The sequence below is a fragment of the Natrix helvetica genome (assembly GCF_964273705.1).
Source record: "Natrix helvetica genome assembly, chromosome: 14".
NCBI classification, from domain to species: domain Eukaryota; kingdom Metazoa; phylum Chordata; class Lepidosauria; order Squamata; family Natricidae; genus Natrix; species Natrix helvetica.
This window is the reverse complement of record NC_138564.1, coordinates 2,108,935-2,136,769: the sequence shown is the minus strand read 5'-3', so window position 1 is coordinate 2,136,769 and position 27,835 is coordinate 2,108,935. Positions and strand designations below refer to the sequence as shown.

The 27,835-nt window shown below is 44.6% G+C and overlaps 1 protein-coding gene across 2 annotated transcripts; it reads left to right on the top strand.

Moving 5' to 3' along the window:
- The first annotated feature begins 921 nt into the window (after nt 1–921).
- RNF10 (ring finger protein 10) lies at nt 922–26,985 on the top strand. 2 transcript variants are annotated; one of them, XM_081966378.1, is made up of 17 exons: nt 922–1,497; nt 6,835–7,040; nt 8,747–8,946; nt 9,560–9,650; nt 12,244–12,428; nt 12,521–12,657; nt 14,907–15,067; nt 18,233–18,352; nt 19,345–19,597; nt 19,735–19,868; nt 20,060–20,177; nt 20,830–20,931; nt 21,435–21,572; nt 22,136–22,233; nt 22,469–22,529; nt 23,651–23,809; nt 26,058–26,985. In XM_081966378.1, the coding sequence occupies exons 1-17, from the start codon at nt 1,374–1,376 to the stop codon at nt 26,129–26,131; spliced, it is 2,361 nt and encodes a 786-aa protein (XP_081822504.1). In that variant the 5' UTR covers nt 922–1,373; the 3' UTR covers nt 26,132–26,985. The 2 variants fall into 2 exon arrangements, with proteins under 2 accessions (XP_081822504.1, XP_081822503.1); XM_081966377.1 differs by having other exon boundaries at nt 23,648–23,809.
- The last annotated feature ends 850 nt before the right edge of the window (nt 26,986–27,835 follow it).

Here is a 27,835-nt window from a genome sequence, read left to right as displayed (position 1 = left end):
TAAACTGCTTAGAGAGGGCTGTAAAGCACTATATAACATATACAGCAGGGGTGTCCAAACTTGGGAACTTTAAGACTTGTGGACTTCAACTCCCAGGATTCTGGGAGTTGAAGTCCACAAGTCTTAAAGTTCCCAAGTTTGGACACCCCTGATATACAGATATAAGTGCTACGATTGTTGTTGCTTTTTAACTTGGAAGCCAAGTTATTAGGAAGAAGTTCTTCTTCAGAGAAAGAGCGGTCAACCAGTGGACTAGCTTGCCCCTTGGAAGGGGAACACTGCCCTTCATTGGGAGTCTTCAAAGAGCCTGCCTGAAATGTTTTTATTCGGCAAAGTCTGCTCCAAGCAGGAGGTTGGACAAGACAATAACCCAGTCTTTCCAACTCTCTTCATTTTACAGAGTTAACGATTTTACAGCTCGCCAAGTTATGTGCCCTGGCCGGTTCAGCCACCCTGAATCACTTCAGCCGTGGAGTCAGAATTTAGGTCATGAAGAAGGTAGGAGGATGGGACACGGTCCTCCCTGTTTATCCACCCACGGGGGAGCTTCGGGGTGAGGAACGCAAGAGTTTCGCTAGGAGGCTCCCTGGGCGCCACTTTGGCAGAGTTTAGAAAAGTTAAGAGGGGCCGGGAGTGCGGGCGCTCAGTTTTTCAGCCTCCCCGGGCACTGGAACCACGGGAGCCGCCGCCGCCGCGTCTTCCTGCCCCTCGCAAGGGGCTCAGCCACCCCAAAGCTCGGCCTGCCCAACAAATCCCAAAACCGCCTCTCAGCCTACGGGGCGAGTCTCAACCGGTGCCTGTCGGGAGACGTAGTTTTCTCTGGAGAGGAGGGCGGCGCGTGGCCCGTCCGGCCGCTGGGGGTAGGAACCACGGCGACCGGCATGCTTTGCGGCGCGTCCCGCCCCGCCCTCTGGCGAAAGGCTCCATCCGGGCCTTCCCGTCACGGCGGTGGGCGACTCGTCCGCCATTACAGGCATCGGCGGCGGCGCTGAGGCGGACCGGGCGGCTCCCCTTGGCCGCGAACAGCCCCTTCTCGCCACTGTTGAGGCGCCGGCCGGGCCTGGCTTGCGGAGGCCTCGCGGGCCCCCGCGCTCTCCCAAGGCCGTTCCTCCGTAGCCGCGGGGCGCAGGCCCGGCCACGCCAGGCGGCGTCTCTCTCTCTCTCTCTCCGACTCGGCACCGGAGCCTTGTGGTGGCCGCGCCCCGGCCCGTTCCTTCCCTCGCCCGGGCGAAGCCGTGACGAACATGTCGCCATGAGGGTGGCCGAGACGACTGCGCTGCGCCGACCCCGCCGCCGGGCCATGAGCCTGGGCCTCGGCCCCAGCCGCCAGCCGCCCTCCCGTAGCAGCGCCCCCGCGCCCGCCCGCCAGCGCCATGGACAAGAGCAGCCCCTGCGGCGGCCCCGGCCCCGGATCCTCCTCTGCGACGGGAGGCAAAGGGCAGCAGCCCCGCTCTAACTCCGCCGGCCCGGCCGGGGGGGAATCCAAGCCCAAAGGGGGTAAGGCCGCGGGGAGGGTGGGGGGCGGCGCATCTGGACCAGAGGGGACCCCCGACCCATGCGCCCCAGCAGCTGGAAAAGGGGCGGTCTCAGCTCCCAGAATTCCTCGGCCGGGTGGGGAATTCTGGACATTGGAGGAGGTTGAGAAGCGGCGCTAGGCTCGCAGGGGTCTCCAACCTTGGGCCCTTTAAGCCTTGCGGACTTCAACTCCCAGAATTCCTCAGCCAGTTGGCTGAGGAATCCTGGGACTTGAAGTCCGCAAGGCTTAAAGGGCCCAAGGTTGGAGACCCCTGCGCTAGAGCGAAGTCCAAGCAGCCGCAGCCGCTTCCTGGGTTGTTGCAACCTGCGGAGCCGACCCCGGTCACTGCACGAACGTGGTTGCATGACTCTTGCACACCAACATATGCAACCTCCTGCCGATGGGGGTGAGCCTTGTTCTTTAAAGGGAAGGTGAAGCCCTTTCAAGCCAGGATGCTGCCAGCCGTGGGTTGGATCTTTGCTCTTGTTTAAGAGTGCAGCAAGGCGCTGGTTTTTATGAATCTAAATTTCGGCAGGTTTTTTTTTTAATATATAGATGTCATTTGGGAGGATAGGAGCTTCTTTCCATGGTGGCCTCGGTGGGGAAAGCCTGCTTAGGAATGACTTTTGTAATTGGCTGTTAGGGAATCTGTAAAGTGGAGATAACATAGAGCATGTTGAAAAAGCCTAAGCCAGGGGTGTCCAAACAAATGGGTCCATGGAATTTGCCATTTGTTTGTCCGATAAAGAAGGGACTCTGCTAGCTGGATTTCTAGGCTTTATTGTGTTTTTTTTTCTTCTTTATTCAGAATAATTGGGAATTGCAATTTAAAAAGCCCAATATTTGATCTAAACATGCACAGCCTTTAAATGAGATGAAACTAATGGGACAGATGGCATCTGTAAGTCTTCACTCCAATAACTTTAGGTGGCAGTGTTGATGGTGATCAGTGAGGCATCCTTGTCTCCATTACTCTTGATGCAGTTGTTGTTTTGTGACAAACTGCCAATTGCCTTAAAAGAAACACTCCTTTGCCCTGGAGGCATCATCGTTTTGCAGAGCTAGAAAAACAGACACCCATGAGTTGAGCCTGATTCTCCGTGTCTGCCTCCACACCTTTTTCTTGGGAGTAGTGTGGAAGTAGTTTGACAGTATCCGTTGTCAGGAGATAGATAAGCTTCAAACTAGAGATCTCATCTGGAATACCATGTCTATTTACTTCCAGAAATGACTTGGTCTAAGGCAGGGATGTCAAACTCGAGGCCTGTGAGTCGGAGGCGGCTTGCAGGGAGCTTAGATCTGGCCCATGGGGCTGCCCTGGAAACTGCTAAGGTCCAGCCCAGTCAGGTCTGGAGCTTGGGAGCTCCGTTTTCGGCCACAATGGCCTCCTGTAGCCCTCTGCCAGCAAAAAAGGAGCTCTGGGTAGCTCCGTTTTCGCAGGTAGAGGGCTGCAGGAGGCCATCACGGCCCAAAAAAGGTTGCAAAGGTCGCACATGGTCCCCCGAGCTCGTTTTCACTGTCAGAGGACTGCAGGAGGCCATCGCGGCAGAAAACGGAGTTTGGGAGCCCATATTCGCTGGCAGAGCACTCAGACCACAGGCACCGCTGATATGAGTGACATTAAGCTGCCCGCCCACCCCCACCCCACCTGAGATCAAACACAAACCCTGATGTGATCCTCAATGAAATTGAGTTTGACACCCCTGGTCTAAGGGGAGGTTTGGCATATTCTGGAGAAGGGAACTAAAACATTCTGGAATATTTTATTCCCGTATCAAAATATTTTGATTATCCCTGCTATAAATAGCAAAGATGCTATATTTGAAACTGAATCTAAGCAGCAGCATCCTCATTTTTGTTGTCTTAAAAAGCTACGCCAGGTTGGTCCTGGTTAATTTTTTGGAGACCATAGGAAATGTCAGTGTAGCCTAGAGGAGGAGATTTAAAAAAACCACCTGGAAGGAAGCAGTGGAAGCCGACAATGTTCATGAAGTCATCAATTCTATATCTTCCAGGTGGTCTTTGGCAAACTTGAGATGGGCAGTGCAAAGGTGCTTCTTCCAAAAAGCAACTGAACTTTCTTGTTTTTTCCCCCCCCTTTGAACAAGTTTCGCTTCTTATCCAAGAAGCTTCTTCAGTTCTGATGGGCAGCAGAGTGTATTTTGCAGAGTGTGATACTTCCTTGGTATTCTCCCATACATCTTGTGCTTATTCAGTATTTTCCTTATGGTAGATACATAGACTGACAATCAGGCAGCACAAAAGTACCTGCAGTTTCTTTGCCATTGTTCTTTGAATAACCCTTCTGGAGTGTTAATGTGCTTCGTATTTGGTGATTTGTTATTGGACAAGTAATGTTGCATTTTCTTCATTTGTATCCTGTCTGCTTGATGATGGAGGTCAATGACAATGATTATAGGAGTTCTTCTGGCCTCTTTAAGTCTTTTTTTTTCTCTGAGTTAGTCAGACAGTTCTTTTGACTGGAGTGGTATTCATCTCCACAGAGCAGATTCATGAAGGCAGACTCAAGTGCTAGCAATCAATTATGGTTAGGGTTTTTTTAAATGAAGAATGCCACTTAAATTCACACCCAAGTATCATCTCACTGATTTAAACATCTGACTCAACTGCCTAGTGTAAGAAAGCCTCCAGGGATGGAGCACCTACAACTTCTGAAGGCAAGGGGTTCCACTGGTTAATTGTTCTCATTGTTAGGAAATTTCTCCTAGGTTGCTCCTCTCCTTGATTAGTTTCCATCTATTGGTTCTGTCTTCCTCCTGGTGCTTTGGAAAACAGTTTGACACACACACCCCTCTTCTTTGTGGCAGCCCCTCAAATACTGGAGCACTGCTATCATGTCATCCCTACTCCTTCTTTTCATTAGACTAGACAAACCCAATTCCTGTGACCAAATGTTTTCACTTCCAGCCCCTTAATTGTCTTTGTTGCTCTTTTCTGCACTCTTTCTAACGTCTTTACATTTTTTAAAATAATATGATGACCAAAACTGGATGCTATATTCCAAGTGTGGTCTTATTAAGGCTTTATAAAGCGGTTCTAATAGTTCAGGTAATTTTGATTCTATCCCTCTATTAATGCAGCCTAATTAATGCAGTTGGCTTTTTTGGCTGTTGCTGCACACTACTAGCTCATTCTTAAGTGATTAAGATCCCTTTCACAGTTACTGCTATTGAGCCAGGTTTCACCTAATCTGTACCTGTACATTTGATTTTTCTTGCTTAAGTGCAAAACCTTACGTTTCTCTCCATTAAATTTCATTTTGTTAGATAGGCCCCAGTGTTCAACTCTTTAGAGATCTACCTGGATCTTCAGCCTATCTTGGTGTTGGATATTCCTGTCAACCAACAACTAACCGGGCAGCTATCAAAATTAAATACACTGTAATTCATCCAAATGGGACGTTATTCATCCTGACCCAAATGCCTGGGAAAACTTCTAAAGGCCTGCAGGATTGGGGTCAGTTGTATCTGGTGAAAAGATCACTCCAAAAGGAAGAGGATACCACCAAGATGAAAGAATATACTGTTTTGTGTACTGCTTTAATTTTTTGTGTGCCTGTAAGTCACTGTTGACTCTCAGCCTCCTGGTTTCTTGCTTGTTGCTTTACCCACTGCACCAGACTGCCTTATAGACTATCTTTACTATCAGCTCATAGATAACATTTTGATGACACTCCAGGTCACAACAGTGCAGAATGGTTCTGTAGAATCCACAGGCTTTCCATCACTACAGAAAGCGACACTCATTTTGACCAACTATTTTCAACTAATTATTTGTTGTAGCTACTGGAGGCTCTCTGTAGATAAAAGGTTCAAGTGTAGAAAGTGCTGCTTTTAGCTTATGACAGCCGTGTGTGCAGACCTTGATTAAGTCCTAATCTGAACGGGGCAGTGGTGCAAATAGTTGAGGGTGCTGACACTACCTTCACATTCTACAAAGCCTGGAATAGCAAGAATTGCAGCTACAGAAATCGCCTAGCAGTTACCAAATGATTTATATTCAAGGACAATTATTAAAATTATATATGACAAATGTTTTAGAAAAGAGGCCTTTCTGTAGAAGAGTAAAGTTGAAAAAATTCAGTATAGTACAGCACTTCCTAAGGCCTGATAATTTCCGGTCAATAATTAGGTGTTTTAAAGGGAGAAGCTCCTTGGATGTTCTTATAAGCAGGAAATCACAAATGCCTGCTCTCCTTTAGTGGTAGTATCTTTCAATGGTATATGTAACTTTTTCACACCTGTAGGAAATCTGTTTCCAACTGAGGGAGTTTATATTGCGAATTTTAAATTTTATATCTTGGGGAATTTAAGGTTGCTAATATAGGTAGTCCTTGATTTACAACAGTTCATTTAGTGACTGTTGTAAGTTACAACATAACTGAAAAAAGCAACTTATAACTGTTTTTCACACTTATGACCTCTGCAGCATCCCCACGATGTGATTAATATTTGAATGCTTGGCAATTAGTTCATATTTATGATTGCAGTGTTCCGTGGTCAAATTTTGGGCTCAGTTGTGGTCGTAAGTCAAGAACTACCCGTACTCCCAAGCTTCCTATCCTAGTGGCAACTTCTTTCTTGAATAACTGTTCTAATTATAACAGAACTTATGATGATGGAAATGCATTGCCTACATTGGATAGTAATTATTGTTACTTTGGATTGTATATAGAATAATTTATTTTATTGAAAAAAAGTTTTGATGTGTGCAAAACCGAATATTGTTGGAGGGAAGAGCTTGAGTGTACAAAAACTCAAATTTAAAAAGACCAATGTTTTCCTCGTCAGAAGTATTTGGAAATGAAATTATAGGTAAAGCATTTATGCTTACTTGTCTAATTCCCTTGGGGTGATTCAAAGCATTAGAATAACGAAATTAGGCACCTGAGCAAATAATCCAATGCTAATAACTTTTTGTCAGTTTGGAAAGGGACTATCGGTCCTTCTGATTTTGGGCCACCATAGACTTACTTGGTTTTCTTCTAAGTGATTCTGAGGATGAATACTAAGAAGAGTAATCCTTTCCTGTTGCTAGTAAATATACATTTCTATGAGTACAGTATTTGTTTTATGCCAGCACAAGGGTCGGGAAAATGGTACAGTTTTTAAGATCAAAATATCTTCAGTTAGCGAGATCTTTAAATAAAGATGTTTGGTTTCACCTTCTAGCCATGAAAGTTCCTCTGGAGAAGCCTTTGCGCCTGTTAGCAGTCTGGCTGACGTAGGTTGCCTGCTCTGCTGGGACTCGCTTTTGACTGAATGCTGAACATCGTTTTCCTTTATTGTTTATTTCAGAAGGGAAAAATGCAAGTGGATCCAGACAGCGTTATAATCGTAAGAGAGAAACCTCATATCCCAAAAATGAGACTTTCCCCAGCCAGTCCCGTCGCTCCTTTTCACAGAAAAGCAAAGCTTTTAACAAGATGCCCCCTCAGAGGGGGGAGCAGAACAGCGGCAGCAAATCTTTTAGCCTTTCTTCTAATGGCGGAAGACGAGATGAGGTGAGACCCTGCCCTTCCTGGGACATTTACATGCCTTACTTCAGCAGATATTCTGTCTTATCTCTCTTTTCTGACACAATGGAAACTTCCAATTTTTCCTTCTCTCATTCAAAATGGGGAATACAGATTAAAAACAAGAATCTAATTGAACTGAATAAAGGTTTTTCCAGTGGGACCGGTCTATCGGGGCAGCCTGGTCTACCCAAATATGGGCCGGAGCATACTGCTTCCGCTTTCACCTCTCAGCTCCAATCCAGGAGCCTTCACAGTTAGTCGCTTCCGCAACAAACTGTTGTCACGGAAGCGACGGTATAGAACAAAAAATAGTTTTTCGCGAAAGCAACTGCCCGCAAAGGCTCCTGGATTGGGGCTGAAAGGCAAAAGCGGAAGCAGTGTGATCCAGCCTATATTTGGGTAAACCAGGTTGCCCTGATAGATCAGTCGCACCGGAAAAACACTTAATCTCCCCCCTGGTACAGCCGACAAAGCAAGGGGAGCCCATGACCTAGAGCAGGGGTGTCCAAACTTGGGAACTTTAAGACTTGCGGACTTCAACTCCCAGAATTCCCCAGCCAGCAGAGCTGGCTGGGGAATTCTGGGAGTTGAAGTCCGCAAGTCTTAAAGTTCCCAAGTTTGGACACCCCTGACCTAGAGGTTAATACATCTGCCTAATATGCAAGCAGCCCGGGTTCGAATCCCAGAGGGGTATGGCTAGCTGATGAGAGCTAAACAGCTTGAAATAGTTATACTAGTCTTCCTTTATTTCTTTGTTGGTAAAATTTAAATTTTACACAATTGAACTAAATGTTCTTACCTTCATGCTTGTGAAAAAAAAAGCAAACAATAATGCCCTATCATGAAGAAGTAATGGCCAAATTACTTCTGCAAAAGTGGAAGAGGTTACTATGGATTCTTTGCTTCTAAATGTGTACAGAAAGGAATGTTGGCATTAGCATGTACATTTTTTTCCCTTAGTTCTATAAAATGTGCTAATTAAGTATGGCAGGCCTGGGCATTTGCAGGCCACATCTGGCCCTTCAGCTGTCCCTATCCAGCCTGTGTCTGGGGGTGCAAGAAAGATAAATGTTCAGCAGTTCTCAGGTATATAAACTATAGATGTTTTAAGGCTTTATGTCTAGGTGAGTTCATATTCAAGGATGATGGAGGCTCATGATCAAAAAATGCATCTCATTGAAGTGTTACCTCAAATGTTTAATTCTTGGAAGAATCAATTAAAACTGGAGGCTTGACTGTTGATGTTGCCTCTATTTGTATATTTTAAAAGATTACAGTAAATAGCAAATCCTTCTTAACCTATACTTTAAGGGATGTATAAGCAGTTTTCCAGATCGTGACGCTTGTAAGCAAAATATATTTAAAAGATTTGCAATGATAATATAGAAAATAATGTTAGAGGAAAGTCCAGTGTCCTTTTGCAAGTGAATGATATGCTGTGTGACTACAGAAAAACAAGCTCTTGGCTTATAAGGATAATTAAGTTTTCTTTAGTTTGAGCTCTGTTCCTAATGGGAAAGCTATATGATATTTTTGGGCAAAAGTAAAGCTGCAGTTGGCTTTTCCCCTCCTCCAAGAGATTGTTCCAAAGTTCTGGCCTAATATTCATCTTCTTGGTATAAATAATAGTGTTTGTATGGCATCGTGTTTTTTATTGCAACTCCTGCAAACTAAATTGTCTGTTTTCTCAGGTAGCAGAAACTCAGCGGGCAGAGTTCAGCCCTGCCCAATTCTCTGGCCCCAAGAAGATTAATCTGAACCATTTGTTGAATTTTACATTTGAACCTCGTGGCCACACTGGGCATTTTGATGGGAGCAGCCACGGCACTTGGGGAAAAAGAAACAGATGGGAAAACAAACCTTTCAGCAAGGAGCTTTTCCTTCAGGCCAAGTGAGTGTGAGCTCGGTCTGGATCATAAATACCTTGAGGGAGAATTTAATCAAGTTCCTGTGCTGTTCCTACCTGTTGCTTTCAGCTCCTGTTTTGTAGTTTTTATTCTCCATGTGAACATTTGCTTTGGGTTTATATTTTACATTTGAAGCTGTTTCGGTCATTTGACTCTCATTGCCGTGCTGTATTTGAATTCATTCAAAACAAAGGAAAAGAAAAGTATTAGTGATGTGAATTCGAAACCAGTTTTGTCCAATACAATATAGCTTTATGAAATTGTAATGCCAAGGTCTAACATGCATCATTTTATTTATAGAAATAAATAATGACCACAGTTCTGGTTAAATGAAAGCATTCCTTGTCAGATTAAAAAGCAGATACTTTCCAATTTTCTCCACTTGATATATTTGATTTTTGAAAGCGCTATATGTCCTTGGATTACAGTTAGACTAATGGAAAAGATCAATTGTGTTGTTATCAAGATTGTTGCAAATAATTGCCAGCAGTTACTTAACCTGAATATCTGTCTTCCTGGATCATTTCTATATAATCGGTTTCAGGTGGTTATTATTATTATGAGTTTTTAATCTTAAATCCCTCATATTCTTTGCAGCTGCCAGTTTGTGGTGCGGGATGATCAGGACTACACAGTTCACTTCACTGACCAAGATACCTTGGTCAACTGGGATTTTGTGCAACAAGTGGTTAGTATCCTCCTTCTTCCTCCCTCCCTCCCTCCCCCCCCCCCCTCTCTCCACAAGTACTGTGGTCAGCCTAGGAATCGGGGTGGTGGGAGAGATTCAGGAGAGAAAAGGAAGTCCTCCGCACAGCTCATTAGGTAACTTGTGAATTCAAAACTACAGTTCCCCAAAAGAAGCTAGAGAGGAAATGAGCCGCCTCAGTTTTCTAGCTGATAACGATGCTATATGAAAACATCCTATATACTGTATGTATGTATATATATATACATACATACATACACACACACATACATACACACATACATACACACATACACATACACACATACACACACACACACACACACACATAAATACATACACAAAGGCTTGCCCAATGTCAAACTGACGGACTTTATTTCCAGCTTTAAAGGAGTCAAATTGCATCGTGACCCCTTCATTAGTTAAACGTTTGTTACTGATACAGGTGCCTGCCAGACATGATTTCTAGGCTCATGAACCAACTTCCATCCCTCTGCATGTTGATAGTGCATGTCCCAGAGAACACTGACAAAGCCTACATGCATTAGGGTCAGGCTGTCAAGACAAAAAACTGGAAATCAGCCAGTCCAAACTCTGAGTGACTGTATTCACATAGTATCACAGCACAGTGCAACAAGATTAAGCAGATCAGGCCTTTTAAATATACAGGCATTTAATTCTAGTTTTCCACCATTTGCAAACAGAAAAGTTAGGAAATCTCAGTTGAAGTACAAAAGTCCAGTGCAAAGGCTATAATCAGCTATAATCTGCTGGTTGGACAGCTATAATCAAACATTCCAGCTGTAATGGTGGTAATAATGTCCTGGCAGCAATTAAGCAGTTTAAAACCAGTGGTAAGCCTTCTGTGCCTATAAGGACACCAGAAAGTCACAATTTCTGAGTTCTGTAGTGTTTCCTAACTCACCTGGTGGCTTACGCTTGGTTGTGCCTACCAAATAAGCCTGTGCCATGTAAATATTGATTGAAATGGCATCTGAGGACAAAGCCCAGCTGACCCTCGCTGATCTATTTAGCTTTTCTTGGAAGAAAGAATTGCTGTCAGTTTGGCTCGTTGCAGACTCTTAATCCACACTTTATTTATCCTGAGTTTAGAAAAAGTTGTGATTGAAGTTAAATGGAGTAATTGAATTATTTATGAAATGATGGGGCTAAAATATCATTTCACGCTAAGGGCCCTTATCACTCAAATTTTCAGACAACATCAAGTTGAGGGGAATTTGCCAACACCTTGGAAGATAGACTCAAGATTCAAAAGTATCCTGACAGGCTTGAGCACTGGGCCCTATCCAACGAGGTGTAGTTCAGTGGCGAGAAAAGTTTAACTCTTGCACTTAGGCAAGAAAAACCAAACACACAGGTATAAGACTAGTAGTAACTGTGAGAGAGATCTGGGTGTCCTAGTGGGCCACACCTTACGTCTGAGCCAGCCATGTGCTGCTCAGCTGCCAAAAAAGCCAATGCATCCACAGTGGGACAGCGTCAAGCTCATTAGAAGTGATAGTATAGTCTGTACTGCACTGGTGAGGCCACACTTGGAATACTACGTCCAGTTCTGATCATCATAATACAAAAAAGATGCTGTGACCCTAGAAAGAGTGCAGAAAAGAGCCACAAAGGTGGTTAGTGGACAGGAAGCTCAACCATATGATGACTAGTTATGGGAACTAGGCATGCCTAGTCCAAGGAAAAGAAGGTTTAGGAGTAAGACGATAGTCTTCTAATACTTGAAGGACTCACAGAGATGAGGGGGTCGATTTATTCTTCACAGCACCTGAAGGCAGAACAAGAACCAGTGGGTACAAACTCATTAGAGAGATCCAACATGGAACTAAGGAGAAACTTCCTAATAGTGAGAACAATTAAACAGTGGAACAGAAGTTGCCTCCTGCAATTGTGGGTGTTCCATCACTGGGGGTTTTCATGAAAAGATGGGATAATTAGGATAAGGACTCTAGCCAGGGGGTGGGCAGGGGGTTGAGCCAGAAGACATCCAAGGTCTATGGTTCTACCCCATGTAAATTGGTCATTTCTTATTTCTGAACTAACCAATCCCTTGCTTAACGTTTATTGGCGTAAAATCATTTGTGACAAGAATCAAGAAATGGTATCTGAACATGTTGTTAACGTATTCTACGGTGGAATTGGGTTTAGCCTGCTTTGTGCCATGTAGAACTAGAAAGGAAATTGCAGGGGAGGAAATTTAAATTTTTCTGCATGGTCCAAGCGATTTGATAGTGGAAATGAAAGTCTCAGATTGTGAGGCTGCTTTTCTCTAGAACTTCATAGAAAACCTGGACAGTCACTTCTCAGGGATGTTGTTCTTAGGTTCTCCATTGAAATTCCAAAATTGGGCAAGTGCTGGAATGACAATTCTCAGTGCTACTGAGAGAAGCGTGCTTTTAAAATAACTACATCAGACAGCCTTTATTGTGTTCATGGCTGGGCTTTTGAATAGTCAGCTCCCCACATCGTGTTTTCATATATTCTTTTCTTTAAAGAAGAACCCCTTTTGAGAGTTCAGTTTTTTCAATGGGATTCTGTTGCACATTTCCAGCGGATTTACAGCCATGAAGTGCCCTCCTGCCCAATATGCTTGTACCCACCCACTGCTGCCAAGATCACTCGCTGTGGGCACATCTTCTGCTGGGCCTGCATCCTGCACTATCTCTCCCTGAGTGAGAAGACCTGGAGCAAGTGCCCCATCTGCTACGGCTCCATTCACAAGAAGGACCTCAAAAGGTACAGAGATTCCTTGAGGAAGGCCTCCTTTTCCTCCTGGACAAAGTCAGTTGTCATTGACCGCTCTCCTTCTCCTTCTCCTTCTTTTGCAGTGTTGTGGCTCTAGAAACCCGTCAGTATGCAATCGGTGATACAATTACAATGCAGCTCATGCATCGGAAAAAAGGAGCCTTGATAGCACTGCCAAAGTCAGCGCTCGCCCATGTGGAGCAGCCTATTCACTTGGGGGGTAAGAGTGTCACTTGCCTCCAGAGGTTGTGGGTGCTTCATCACTGGAGGGTTTTAAGAAAAGACTGGAGAGCCACCTGTCTGAAAAGGGTAGAGGGTCTCCTGCTTGAACAGGGGGCTGGACTAGAAGACCTCCAAGGTCCCTTCCAGCTCTACTGTGATTGAATGGTATAGGCAAGACTGTCAAACTCGCGGCCCACTGTCCAGATGCGTCACGCCCGATTTAACGAAGGGGAAACAAGTTCTGCTAAATCACGTGACAACAACGGCATGATGCCATGAGTTTGACACCCCTAGTATAGGTCTCCTGCTTGAGTAGGGGGTTGGATTGGAAGACCTCCAAGATCCTTTCCAGCTCTATTCTGATTAGGAGGCTAAAACATATGAAGAACGGTTGCAGGAACTGGGTACGTTTATTTTAATGAAAAGAAGGACTAGAGGTAACACGATAGCAGTGTTCCAATATTTGAGGGGCTCCTACAAAGACGTGGGGGTCAAACTCTTTTCCAAAGCACCAAAATGTGTAAGACAAAAAACAATGGATGGAAACTAATCAAGGAGAGAAACAACCTAGAACTATGGAGACATTTCCTAATGTTCAACACTGGAGGCTTTCAGAAAGAGATTGGACAAGCATTTGTCCGAAATGGTATAGGACAGTGGTGGGCAACCTTTTTTTTCAACTGAGCCAAATCTCGCCAAAACCACGATTGAAATTTACTTTGAGAGCCACATTTTTAAAACCGAAAATACATAGGATGGTACACTGTTTTTAGTTTCAATAAGTTTTTATTGAGAATATTCTGCATGCAAGTATCCACATAGGTCGGGAGGATACAAATAACACAACTAATAAAACAAAAACTTTAGAACGATATTATTTATCGATAACGTTAAATTCCGTAAAATTTGCCTTACAATGTAGAGAAAATTACATCCTGACAATGACTGACAAAGTCACAACCACTAATGTGAACATTGGCCTTGCATTTCCTTGGATAGTTTGAGTAAGTCAGGTTTGTATGTTGTTGTTTTTAATTTCATCTCTCTCCCACTTTCTTTCTTTTTTTCTTTTTCTTTCTCTCTCTCTCTCTGGCTCTTTGTCTCTCTCTCCCTCCCTCCCCCATCTCTGTCACTCTGTGTGTGTGTCTGTCTGTCTGTCTCTCACTCACTCTGTGTGTGTGTGTGTGTCTGTCTCTGTCTCTCCCTCTGTCTCTCTCCCCTCCCTTCCTCTCTCTCTGTCACTCTGTGTATGTGGGTGTGTCTGTCTCTCACTCATTCACTTAATCACTCACTCTGTGTGTGTCTCTCTCTCTGTCTTGTCTATCTTTCTCTCCCTCCCTCCCCCTCTCTGTCTCTGTGTGTGTGTGTGTGTGTGTGTCTGTCAGTCTCTCTCTGATTCCCTCACTCACTCCCTCTCTCTGTTCCTCTCTCTGTCTCACTCACACACACACACACACACACACACACACACACTGTGGTCACCTTGTTGAGTGTTCCAATCACATTTGAAACACTCAACAACTGGCCTGCATTTATGGTATTTTGCAGCATTCTGCAGTCATAGGACCAAAATTGGTTGTCACTCGCCCGGGCTTTTGCAGAAGCTTCCTTCCGAAGCCCGAGAGGAGGGAGGGGAGCGGGCACCCGGCACACAGAAGAGCCGCATTAAAGGGTGTAAAGAGCCGCATGTGGCTCGCGAGCCGCGGGTTGCCCACCACTGGTATAGGATATCTTGCTCAAGCAAGGGGTTGGACTGGAAGACCTCCAAGGTCCCTTCCAACTCTATTATTCTATTCTATGTTCTATGTTGAGGTTTCAAGTGTCTTGTGAATAGAGATTGCTTTGAGTCCTGCAAATCCGAGCTGTGTGCAGAAGGAAGCCCAATTGCTTCCAGAGTGACTGTATCTCATGTGAATCTTATTGAAAGGGACAGCTCTAATTCCATTAAGAACTGATGCTCTGCAGTGGGTCAGTCTGTACATGACTGAAAATCAATCCCTGCTCTCTCAAGGCATCACATACATTCTGATTGGAGAGCCTGAAGCAACTAGAAGTTATTTTTAATCATGCAGATTTTCTTCATTTATAAACCTTAATTATTTTGTCATGGAAGACAAAGTTTTAATGAAACTCCTTAAAGAAGCTGCTTTAAGAGTGCATTGTGGGAGAGGGGGGGGGTTGATGCCCAACAGATCCAAATAAGATGGGGTAACGTTTGTTGCAATGTATAACTCTTCCTTCATCCAGATAAGCCGCACAGCCAGTATTCGAAGCTGCTTCTGGCCTCGGAGGCTCAGGTCCTCCAGCAGGTAATCTTGGAGGAAAAGATGGCCCTTCTGCATCAGTACGAGGAGGAAAAACATACGCCGGAAGCATGTTTCATTGAAGCAGCCCTGCAGGAACTGAAGGTGGGAAACCCTTTAAACTTTGGAGATCTTGTGCGGAGAGGGATGAGAATCAGCGGGATGTGGTGGCTTGTAGAATGGCAGTCGGTGGCTTGGAACACTTTCTTGTACAAACCCCCGTTTTATTTATTTAAAAAAATTTTTTTGAATAGCCCAGGGGTGTCCAAACTTGGGAACTTTAAGACTTGTGGACTTCAACTCCCAGAATTCCCCAGCCAGCCATGGCTGGCTGGGGAATTCTGGGAGTTGAAGTCCACAAGTCTTAAAGTTCCCAAGTTTGGACACCCCTGGAATAGCCTGTATTATTTCCAGTTTAGACACTGTGGTTTATTTTACAAGGATTGGAATGACTAGAGATAAACCCACCTGTTGGCTTTTAGCTTGGTCAGGCTATTTGCTGGGTTACTCCAATCGGCCCCATAATACATCCCTACGACCAATCCGCTCGCACAGAGAGGGACTTCTCCGGGTGCCGTCCACTAAACAGTGTCAGAGGGCGACACCCAGGAGTAGGGCCTTCTCTGTGATGGGCCCAGCCCTTTGGAATGACCTCCCCCTCGACATTAGGATTACCTCCGATCTCCGCTCCTTCCGTTCAAAACTCAAGACCCACCCTTTTCAATTATCTGGCCTGGCTCAACCATAGTTCCATCTTATTCCTCCTGACAGTCTTTTTTAAATCCGTAATTTTAAACTGGGGTATTTTAATTGCTAATTTTATTATTATTATTTTATGTATTTAATGATTGTTACCTCCTTCGTGTATGTGTATGTGTATATGTATATATATATATATATATATATATATATATATATATATATATATATATATATATATATATATATATATATATATATATATATATATATGTGTGTGTGTGCTTTTTATTGTACGCCGCCCCGAGTCCCTTGTGGAGAGGGAGCGGCTAACAAATCAAATAAATTGAAATTGAATTGAATTAATATGATGATTCTAAAAATAAAAATTAGGAACAACCCCATGTGATTTTTATTTATTAGAAAGAAGGAACACAGAACGATGAACAAAAACATCATCCCTGATAGTGTCCTCACAAGTAGTCCTTGACTTACAGCAGTTCATTTAGTGATTGTTCAAAGTTACAGCGGCGTTGGAAAAAAAAAAGACTTATGACCATTTTTCACGCACGACCATTCCCGCATCCCCGTGGTCATGCGATCAAAATTTGGCAGCTTGGCAACCGACTCGTGACCCTTGCTGTGTCCTAAGGTCCTGTGATCCTCTGTTGCGACCTTCTGACAAGCAAAGTCAATGGGGAAGCCCGATTCACTTAGCAAATTGTTAAGAAAGGTCGTAAAATGGGGCAAAGCTCACTTAGCAACCATCTCACTTAGCAATATAAATTTTGGGCTCAATTGTGGTTGTAAGTTGAGGACCGCCTGTATTTTCAGCCACCCACCTAAGCTGCTGTGGACGAAGCATGCCAGAAGCATTTGCAGACCTTTCCAAGAGGCCCACAGGGGATTTTAATGACAGTTAACTTCTTGGGAAAGAACTGCCAGGAAATTCCTGACTTTCCCCTCTGGCAGTTTTTGATTTCAGTGGGTAGAGGACCAGCAAAGTGAAATAGAAAAGTTAATCCAGAAAGTGGAAGGAGCAGCAACGTCAAAAGAAAGGCCTGTGTAATGCTGGGCTTATTTGATAGAGAAGGGAATAAATCTGAAACTTTAGGAATCCAGATTTGAGTTAACATATAAAGCAAAACGCTAACTTGGATTCCTTCATAAAAGAAGCTAATGAGTAAAATGACTGAAAACAAAAGGGAGTTCATGAAAAAGAATATATGAAAGGGACAATTCTCCCGCAGCGCCCAGAGAACAACAGGTCAGGTAACTCCAACAGTCTTTATGAGCCATTTCTGGAAAGAAAAAAAGGAAGATAGCAGGAGCAACTGTTGTAGGTTATTTATTTATTTAGCATATAGTATGTCATACCGTTGTAGGTGCACAAAAATTACTGAAAGTCAAAAAGCTGGAAGATCGCTAAGGAAGAGCAAACTAGTTTTGATATCAGGAAAGCTGAACCTAAGAATGAGCCAAAAAGAGGCTATGCAGTTCATAGAATAACTGAAGAACTACTGAAGGAGGAAGACTGAGTTTGATAGAGTCACATTCAGGAAATCCCAGTGTGCTCAAATTTCTAAAGTTAGATCAGTTGTGCCTTAGGGAACAAAAGGTAGGTATTGATGGTGTCTCCACATTTCAATGTACCGTCTCTGAGAAGTCTCACAGAATGCAAGACAGGAGGAGGGGAAAAAATGTCACTAAGCAAGTAGTTAATCACTGCTGAAAGAAAGAAAAATGCAAGTTAGAAATCCTTGTAATAGTTCATGTTTGTTTATTCAAACCACATGACAGGATAGGGGTCCATAGAATAGGACGCCTTCTGTAAAATATAAAGATTTCAGCGTGTTATATAAGAATAAGTTATTAACACTTTGCTGATAGTCCCAAAGGTGCTTTTTCAGGAGGCAACTGGACTTTCTTGTTTTTCTTTGAAAAGCTTCTTCAGCTCCGACTGGATGTTGGGGAATGGAAGGATTTATACCTGGATGACTGAAAATCCCCATAGACATCAAATGGTGTGGGAGTATGAATGGATTTCCAGATAAAATTGCAGACTACAGGAACCATTTGCGCTTCAGTTTGAGATGCAGACAACACAGACTCATCCCTGACAGCCTTCGCCTGTCTTCAACAGGGAAGGGACACAGGGCAGTAAACATCCTGCAGCCAAGAAGGCTCCACACTCATTTGCACTACTGAGGTGACCCTGAGGACACAGACAAACCTCCAAGTGGCCTCAACAACTTGCTAAAAGGATGCAAATGACCAGCTGTCTGCAAGGAGTATAATTCCTTCCATTCCCCACCATCCAGTCAGAGCTGAAAAAGCTTCTTGGATGAGAAGCAAAACGCCTTCAAAGAAAAGCCATAAAGGCCAGTTGCCTCTTGAAAAAAGCACCCTTGGGAAAAACATGACCTGGAGGACAGAGAATCTCCATGAACTTTTTCTCTTCTGGTAATTTGCACTTTGCAAGACCACATTCCTAACTCAGTAGTAGAAGAATTAGATAGATTAGGTTTACATTATATGGTTCTAAAGTCACATAACTGGTTTTCTTTCTAGGATCGCGAAGGCCACTTGATGTCTGATGGCGATGTTCCTGGTGTCATTGCAGCTGTGGAAAAATTAGCTATGACAGAAGCTTCTGAGAAAGAAACTGTAGCAGAACCACAGGAGGAAAAGGTGAGTACTTGCGTGATCTTCAATCGCATTTCATCCACCTGGAGGCTGAAGACCAAGAAGAAGGCTTCCTAGAATGAATTGGGACCAGGCCAGCTTTTTCTGGCTTTGCATGTGAGGGTAACAACTCTTGGCGCTGGTTCCACCCACTTATGGATGATGCATTTTGAAAGATTGCTGAGAATCTGCATGGAAGTATTCATAGTGAAGCACATCTCTAGAGCACGTCCAGAAAAGAGCAGCTGAGACATAATGAACCTGGCCAATGGAGGGAAATTCTGGCAGCTGCAGTTGTGTCTTGAGATGGGGGCCAAGTTCGTGATAACCAAATGAGATGCTTTCCTGTAAATGTCTTTCCTCCGTTTTGTGGCCAGACATTGGAGAGTTCCTTGCTCATAAGGAGGTGGGTTTTTTAAAAACATGGGTGGATGATCCTTTCTGCCTAAAGGTCTCCTGCTATTTTGTTTAGCACTGAGCATGAGTGCGGAAGAGGCTGCCTGAGGAAGCCTCCCCAGTATCATCTCCTCCGTTCTTTGTGGGTGGCCTGAGTGCAGTGGTGGTGAGAGCAGAGAGAGAGTGCCAGGAAGTGAGGAACCCAGCCCTTTGTCCACTCAGAGCAGGGGTCCCCAAACTTGGCAACTTTCAAGACTTGTGGACTTCAACTCCCAGAATTCTCCACCCAACTGGCTGGAGAATTCTGGGAGTTAAAGTCCACAAGTCTTAAAGTTGCCAAGTTTTGAAGACCTCTGACCGAGAGATTCCCTGAGAACATTTTGTCTCCCGCGGCTGTCCATTTTGCAAGCTGTTTCTACCTAGTTTTAAAATACAGACAAATTTGGCCGTTGCTCTGGAGTGCGATTCTCCCATGTTCTCTTCCCGCCCATTGTTTCCCTTCCTTGTCTTTCTGCGGGGCTCCCTTGAGCCCCCAGAGGGAAAGAAAGAAGAAATTAAGTGGGACAAGACCAGTGGGTGCTAACTGCTTTTTATTGCTACAGTGCATTCTAGACCATCTCTCGACCCTCAATGATGAATTGCTGGCATCTCCTCCTGTGGATCCTGCGAATGGAGATCCCCCTGCTTTGAAAAGGGCAGAGGCGGCAGCGGATAACGGCGTGGAGAGAAACGTAGATCCGGCAAGCGCAAGTGAAGGAGGGGAAGACAATTTGAGTGCATCTGCCTCAGGAAAGCCCAAGGCCGCTTTTGCCAGCAGGCACACGCAGAGCTCTCCTTCCTATTACTTCTACCAAGGTCAGCAAAGGGAACTCTGGTCCCAATTATGGCCACAGGTCAAGAATTACCTGCTATCGATCTGCTTAAATGCCGCCTCACCCTGAGGGGCTGTTTCAAGCTCCTAACCTTGCATAACTTCTCTTCTGATGCTGCAGCTGAGGACGGGCAGTGTCTGTATCTGCACCCTGTGAACGTCCGTTGCCTCGTGCATGAATACGGGAGCCTCGAGAAGAGTCCAGAGAGGATCACGGCTACTGTGGTGGAGATATCTGGCCACTCCATGACAGAGGTAAGGCAGGGATGGACCCTTGGATGAGCCTTGAAGTTCTCGTTTGCTAGGAGACGTTTCAATTCAGTCCTTGCTCAAACTTTTTCTGGGAGTCTCCTAGGGCTGCCTGTTGTGTCTGCTGGAAGGGGGGAGTTGGGGGAGGGGGAGAAGAGTTTGGGGTCATTTCTCTAAACCATAACTCCCGTCTGCAGGATGTGCGTCAGCGTCATCGTTACCTCTGCCATTTGCCCCTCACCTGCGAGTTCAGTATCTGCGAATTAGTTTTGAAGCCTCCGGTCATTTCGAAGGAAACACTGCAGATATTTTCAGGTGAGATCAGGAAAATTGATCTCTGGGAGTTCTTCTTTCTGTTATAATAAAGGATTTCAAGAAAAAGTTAATCCTCTATTTAGCAGGTGGCAGCGCCTGACAAATCTTGCCGGAGTTCAGCATTGAGCCACGCTTAGTTTTTAGTTGGAGGACCGCTAAGAATCCTGTAGTTGGAGGACCGCTAAGAATCCTGTAGTTGGAGGCTGTTCTCGGGCAGGAGAGAAAAGGCCCAGGTGCTTTCCTCTTGTTCCCCAAGAAACAAGAGGCCGTGAAATCCTCAGAGACGGGGTCAGCAACTTTAGTCAACAGCTTTACTTTCAAGTTCCAACTTACGTTACCCACAAGAAAGACTACTTAAAAACAGCTTAGACAAAGTATCCTCTCACTTTAAAATTAAGCTAGTGAGGAAAAACAATTGTTCTGTTTAGAAAAATCTAGTATTTGAGTTGAAAAAAGAGAGGCAGTTAATGGAAGTGTTGAATTTGGAAATGAGACATTGGATGACTTTGGTAGTCAGTGAAAGCTGAAGTATTGGGTTGGGCTTCTGAGGGATGGGGGAGAGGACCTGCCGCCCAGTTCCCTGAAAGGCTGGCACAGCAGGGATTTGGTTGCCTGCAGTAGCCCATCTCACCAAGGCTCTCTTTCAACTTAGATGACATTGAGAAACGAAAGCGGCTCAGACAGAAGAAAGCACGCGATGAACGGCGTCGGGAACGCAGAATTGAGATGGAGGAAAACAAGAAGCAGGGCAAATGTGAGTGGCACTCCTGGGCACAGCTCCCCTGTGTGTCTTTTTATCACCCAGTATGCAGGCATAGAGCGAGTCAGTTTGGCGTAGTGATGAAGGCATCCGGCTACGTCATGTTCTAATCCTGCCTTGGGCACAAAGCCAAGAGTCTAGCACATTCTCTCCGCCCCAGGAAAGAGGCGATGGCAAGCCACTTCTGAAAAACCTTGCCAAGGGAACTGCAGGGGCTTGTCCAGGCAGCCTCCGAGACCCAGACACAATTGAACGGAAGGGGGAAGGGCACAAGTCTAGGCCTACTTTGGCAGAGATGCAAAGCCCATGTTAAGGGATCGTTGACACTCTACTTGGGCAAAGTTTGCCCGCCAAATGCAGAGGCGGAAGATACCTGTTCCAAGCAGTGAAGCCGCAGGGAAGCAAAGGAAGGTGCCTGGCTTCAGCCGACCACTGTACCTGAATAGAAAACTGTTTAGCGTTTGTTATGGAAGTAGAACCTCTGCTTTTACGTTTAGATCCAGAGGTTCGGATTGCGCTAGAGAACCTGCAGCAGTTTCCGGCCTTCAGCGCTTGCTCAGGAGAACCTGATGGCCCTGAGAACCAAAGCTACCTGCTACCACCTGGTGTTGGAGGAAGTCCCACTTCTCAGTCAGGTAAGCAGCCAAAGCAACTTCAGCCATCCACAGCATCTTCTAAAGCAGCGTTTCTTGACCTTGGCAAATTTAAGGATGGGCAGACTTCCAGAATTCCCCAGCCAGCAATGCTGGGAGTTGAAGTCCACGTATCGTAAGCTTTGCCCTGGCTCTGTAAAGACTGATGTAATTCTGTTTCCTCCACTTAACATTTGCATAATAACTTAACTCAGCCCAAGGGGACTCTAATGCATCTGCAGGCCTGCCAGGTGCTTTCAGAGGCAAAGCAGCAGAAATTTGCAAGCTGGAGCTCAAAGAGGACTGAAAATCAATTACAGCAGGGGTCTCCAACTTGGCAACTTTAAGCCCGGTGGAGTTGAAATCTGCCAGGCTTAAAGTTGCCAAGGTTGGAGACCCCTGAATTGCAGGATGCCCACATCTGAAAAACCACAGGAGGGTTAATGTAGTAATAAAAGTTGGAACTTGGGGGGCACAGTATCAAAAGTCTGTAACTTATATTCCCTGCCTCTTTAGTAACAAGTCTTCATTCTTCTACTCAACATTTGGCTTTTTTTGTCTTCCAGAGTCCTTGTTGACTCCACTGTCATCTTCCAGCCTTGGCAGCCCCCCATTCCTGATTGGAAGCCTGGAGGAGGACTCTGCCTTCCCCTCGTTTGCCCAGGTGCGTGCGGCTGCTTGCAAGGCCTTCTCTTCTCATTTTACAGAGAGCAGAAGTTGAGCCCACACTGTTGAGCAAATCTGAACTGTAGAAATTGCGGTTCCCTTTCTCATTTATCTCAAGCAGCTTTATCGGTAATTGCTTGGTAATCAGTTGATCCAGCTTGATCCCCAAATCAGTAAAAATCAGCATGTGAGGTGAATACTCGGGTTTCTGAGTCCATCTTGCATCTTTTCAGATGCTGAGGGCTGGAAAAGCCAAACCAGAAGTGTGGAATAGTTCTCAGCCAAAGAAGAAAGGTAAGCAGGGCTATTCTGTTGGACGAGGCCTTTCTGTGAGTCCTTGGTGTGTCTCTCTCTGCGGTTGTTGGCTGGTTTGCCTGCAAACGTTTCATCACTAACTAGGTGCAGGAGCTGCTTTTTATAGTCAGCAGTTTTCTAAAGTTGTTGTTAGTTGTGAAGTCGTGTCCGAACCATCGTGACCCCATGGACAACGTTCCTCCAGGCCTTCCTATCTTCTACCATCCTCCAGAATCCATTTAAGCTCACGCCAACTGCTTGGGTGACTCCATGCAGCCATCTCATTCTCTGTCGTCCCTTTCTTCTTTTGTCCTCAATCTTTCCCAGTATTAGGCTTCTCCAGTGAGTTCTTCCTACTCATTAGGTGGCCAAAGTAAAGTAGACTACAAAGTTTTCTAAAGTAGTCCTTTCTAAATAATGGTGCAGTGACAGTCTCTGTTGATAACCCTACCTTTCTTGTGCATCACATTTGAAATAGCCAACAATAGTGGTGAAATGCAATATATATATATATAGTGTTGTATTTGTGCTGATAAATAAATAAAGGGAGACTAGTATAGATCTATTTCAAGCTATTTAGCTCTCATCAGCTAGCCATACCCTTACTGGGATTCGAATGGCTAGCTGATGAGAGCTAAATAGCTTGAAGTAGATCTATACTAGTCTCCCTTTATTTATTTATCAGCACAAATACAACACAAATATAAAAAAGGCAACATTAAAAATATGGTTTTCTGCCTGGATGGTCTCCTGCAGTGAGCTGATAGACAGAAGGGGGGAGTAATGAGTTCCCTCCCATATTTCGGCATACCAGGGGTTGTAACACACATACATACATACATACATACATACATACATACATACATACATACATACGTACATACATACAAGTCTCTGCCAATAAGATGACAAGTAAAATGAATCAAGGCAATCCACAAAACACTACTGAACCATTCCAAAGAGTTGTAAATTTTATTAACCTCTGAGCAACCTGGAAGGCGAAAGACCTCCAATCGTTTCCTGACAAATGGAGAACCCCTGGAGAAGAGCTCTATAGTCAGGAGTCCCTCGTGAGGCCCGTTTAGCCTTTCCAGGAATCTCAAAGCAGCATTTTTCAGAAGAGACCCCCACTGTGGCACCTCTGGCTCCAGGAGACAGCGATGCAGAGAGCGATAACTCGGACCGTGTGCCCGTGCCTAGTTTCCAGAAGTCATTCAGCAAAGCTATTGAGGCGGCTTTCCTCAAACTGGACAAACCATCCACTTCTGACCCCCTCTTAGGTAAGTGAAAGAAGAGGACATTATCCCTCAATTCCGTGCAGAATGCAGGGGCAGCTGGGCTCTCTCTTCCTCTAGTCCAGGGGTGTCCAAACTTGGCAACTTTAAGACTTGTGGACTTCAACTCCCAGAGCTGGCTGGGGAATTCTGGGAGTTGAAGTCCACAAGTCTTAAAGTTGCCAAGTTTGGACCCTGCTCTAGTCATCCCAGGACATTTGTCCCATCGTGGTCAGGCCTGCCTTAGGTTTCCCCAGCTCGACACAGGTAGTCCTCGACTTACAACCACAACCGAGCCCAGATTTTCTGTTGCATTTTACGACTTTTCTTCCCACAATGCTTAAGTGAATCACTGCAGGTGTTAAGTTAGTGACAGGGTTGTTAAGTGACTCCACCTTCCCCATTGACTTTGCTTGTCAGAAGGTTGCAAAAGGGGATCACGTGAGCCCTGTGACCGTCATAAATATGAATCAATTGCCAAATGCCTGGATTTTGATCACATGGCCCTGGGGGGTGGGGCTGAAATGGTCTCAAGTGTGAAAAATAGTCACGTCCCTTTTTTTTGTGTGTGCCATTGAACTTTGAAGAGTCACTAAATGAACTGTTGTAAGTCGAGGATTACTTGTACAGTGTACAAGTCACAGACTTTTTAGGATGATGTGACAATGCCAGCTTGCACTCGTCTCGTTGAGATCGCAAGTTGTAAGCTCCCTTGGGCTGCATTTATTAATAAATTTAAAAAATAATAAAATAATTGGGCCAGGAAATAATATTTAGCCAAATTTACCTGTCTGCTGGCAAGGGCAGATCCTAGACCAGGGGTGTCAAACTCGATTTCATTGAGGGCTGCATCAAGGTTATGTTTGACTTCGGGAGTTAGGGGGGGCTGGGGTAGGCATGTCCAGCTTGACGTTACTCATGTTGGGGGCATCTGTGGTGGCCAGGTGCTAAGGCAGGACTTCCCTGAGACCCTCTCCTTCTTTCCTTCCCTCTTCATTTTCCTTTCTTCTTCCCCTCTTTCCTTATTTTTCCTTCCTTGCTCTCTTCCCATCTTTTCTTCTTTCTCTTTCCTCTTTCCCTTTCTCCTTTCCTGCCTCTTCTTGCATGCTCAAATGCAAAAGAGGAAACATTTCTCCTTTTTTGTTTTGTTTTTAGTTTTGATAACCTTCTGCCAGCCAAAATGTTTCGGCTGCCAGAGGGCTGCAGGAGGCCATCCAGGCAAAAAATGGAGCATGTTAAGGCCATGTGTGGCTCCCCAGTGCCCCATTTTGGCTAGCAGAGGCACCATGGGCTGGTCCTTTGCTATTTCCAGGCTGGCCCCATGGGCCAGATCTAAGAACCCTGCAGGCTGAATCCAGCCGATGGGCCTTGAGTTTGACACCCCCCGTCCTAGAGGTACTTACAGTAGTGGCCAAAATTGTGTAACCTTTTGGGGAACGTGTATTTTTGAGGTTTGATGGCTAATAACACCACTTTTGGGGGGAGTTTCAAGATAATCATATTTCATTGCTGGAATGCCCTGGGAATAGCCCAGATGTTAATCCAATTGAAAATCTATGGAACCGATTAAAGAAACTTGTTAGTCAGAAGCGACCCAGCAATAAAACCCAGTTAATAGAAGCAATCATTCAATCTTGGTTTCACATTATAACAGCTGAAGAACTAAAAGACCTGGTTCACTCCATGGGAAGACGTTGTAAGGCCGTAATTCATGCTCAAGGTTACTCAACTAAGTATTAACTGACATGGTGATAATTTTTGTACATCTCATTTTTTCTGTGGTGATCATTTTTGTATATCTCATTTCACTCTTCTTCTCTATAACTGCTATTCTAATAGCAAATCCTTCATGAAAGTTATTGCATTGCATTTTTAATTAAATTATCTTTCCATTGATATATAATTTTATGGTACTACTGAAAACAAAATGGTGTTATTAGCTAGTTTTAGAAAATACACTTTTCCCAAAAGGTTTCCACAATTTTGGCCACCTCTGTACAACAGGCAGGCTGTACTTTTTAGCAAAATAGAATGGAGACCTTTAGGTAACCTGCAGTAGGCAGATATCGCAGGAGTTGCAGCTTCTTTGCCTAGGAACTTTGGCTTGGGGGCAGGAGGGGAATCCGTCAGAATGGCTGCCAGGCTTGAGTGGCGATCCCTCCTCAGGGCTCCCATCTCCTGGCCAATAGATGAGCCATCCAGGCTCCAATGAAAGTTGCCTTGAAAGGCCCTGATGGGTGTTTTCCTTTTGCAGAGGAGAAACGAGGCAAGAAAAAGAAGCAGAAGCAGAAGCTGCTCTTCAGCACTTCCGTGGTTCACACCAAGTGATTTTATCAATGGGCTCCTCCTCCTCCTCCTCTCAATTTATATTGGGTTTGCTTTTGTGTTTTTGCTGCTATAGATAAATTATTTTAGTTCCAACACGATCTGTTTCGGGGAAGCAGGGAGGGGAGGGCTGGGGGTGATTAAAAATGGGCATATGTTTGCTTGCTGATACCAAACTGAAATATTGCAACACACACACCCTTGGCCAAAAGGATGTGTGTTAGGCCAGGCTGACTCTTGTTGGCCGTAGAAGTACAACACCTGGGTGGAGGGTGCACAGCTGCTTTTGCCATTCGGGGGACAGGTTGAATGCGATCAGCCTGGGGCTGCAGTGAGCTAAGCACAACCAGGGGGCTGCTGCTCACCCTTTGGACATAGGGAAGACACCAGCCGATAGAGACCCTTACCGATGGCTGCGCCCACTTAATTAGCACTTGGAAGAGCAGTAGTTCGTGGTGTATGTAGCTCAGTTCCTCCCTCCCGATGCTCTCCTTTGTAAGACCAGGCTTTGCAGAGGTTCTGTTGGAAGAGATCTACTACCATGGTCAGACCGTGTGCAGTGGCTGCTTTTGGGGTAAAGGTGCTAATTTCTGGGGAAGGGAGGAATGGGGAGCAGCATTTCCCTTTGCCCAGAGCGCCTGGCATTTGCTGGGTGCCTAGATTCCAGTTATATAGGAGGATGTGTGTTCTTTTCCCACTTTCGTTTCTTCTGTTGGAGAAAATCTCTCATTCTGCACTGCTTTTTGGCTTGATCTGAAAGTAATTAGTACTAAAGTGTCATTTCCATTGACTACAATGAAGTTTGGTGTAATATACCAGCAAAGGTAAATAGTTGCAATAAACCATATGCACAACAATTGGTATTTCTGCAGGGTGTTTCTTCCCCCCAATTCTATTTTTGATTGAGTCATTCTCACTTGGAATCAACTTGCTTCATTATGAACAGGCATTACCTAGGTCAAAAACATGCAGCAGATCTTCCAGAACAGGAAGTTGTGGCTTTGTTAACCATTGGAGACCAAACCAGTAATACATCATGCGGGAACTTAAAATTAATAAACCACTTCATTTTAGTAGTGCGTGAAATAGACTTTCTTAAGTCATCCCTGAAAGACTGTAGAAGTTCCTCATGGAGGAGAATATTCCCTTGGAATACACCGGGCTTGTAGAAACCCCTTGACCTGACCACAGTTGGGACCAGAATTTCAGTCACAAAGCAGTAGGATTGTTAAGTAAGTCATCAGGTGATTGGATCTAATTTTATAACCAGTTTTACCCTGGTTATTAAGCTAAAACACCACCTCCTCTCAATGTGTATCTTGCTCCTTTCCTATCTTTGCAATTTTTAAATCAATGTTAGTGTTAATGTTGTTTTAATGTTTTATTTTGTTTTTATTGATTATACTCTGTCTAGAGTGACCTCTGGACGAGATGAACAGCATAGAAGTTTAATAAATAATGACCGTAATTGTTAAGCGAGTCACGTCATTCAGTGAATCATGCATTTAAGTAAATCTGGCTTCCCCAATTAACTTTGCTAGTCTTCCTTTGAAAACTAGAACAGTGCAAAGGAAGGTAGAATTGAAACATTGGTTCAAGTATGAGCCATGTATTACTCAAATACAGAGTAAATAAACAGAGGAAAGGAATTGTTTATCTCACGGATGGATGGATGGATGGATGGATGGATGGATACACACATTTGAA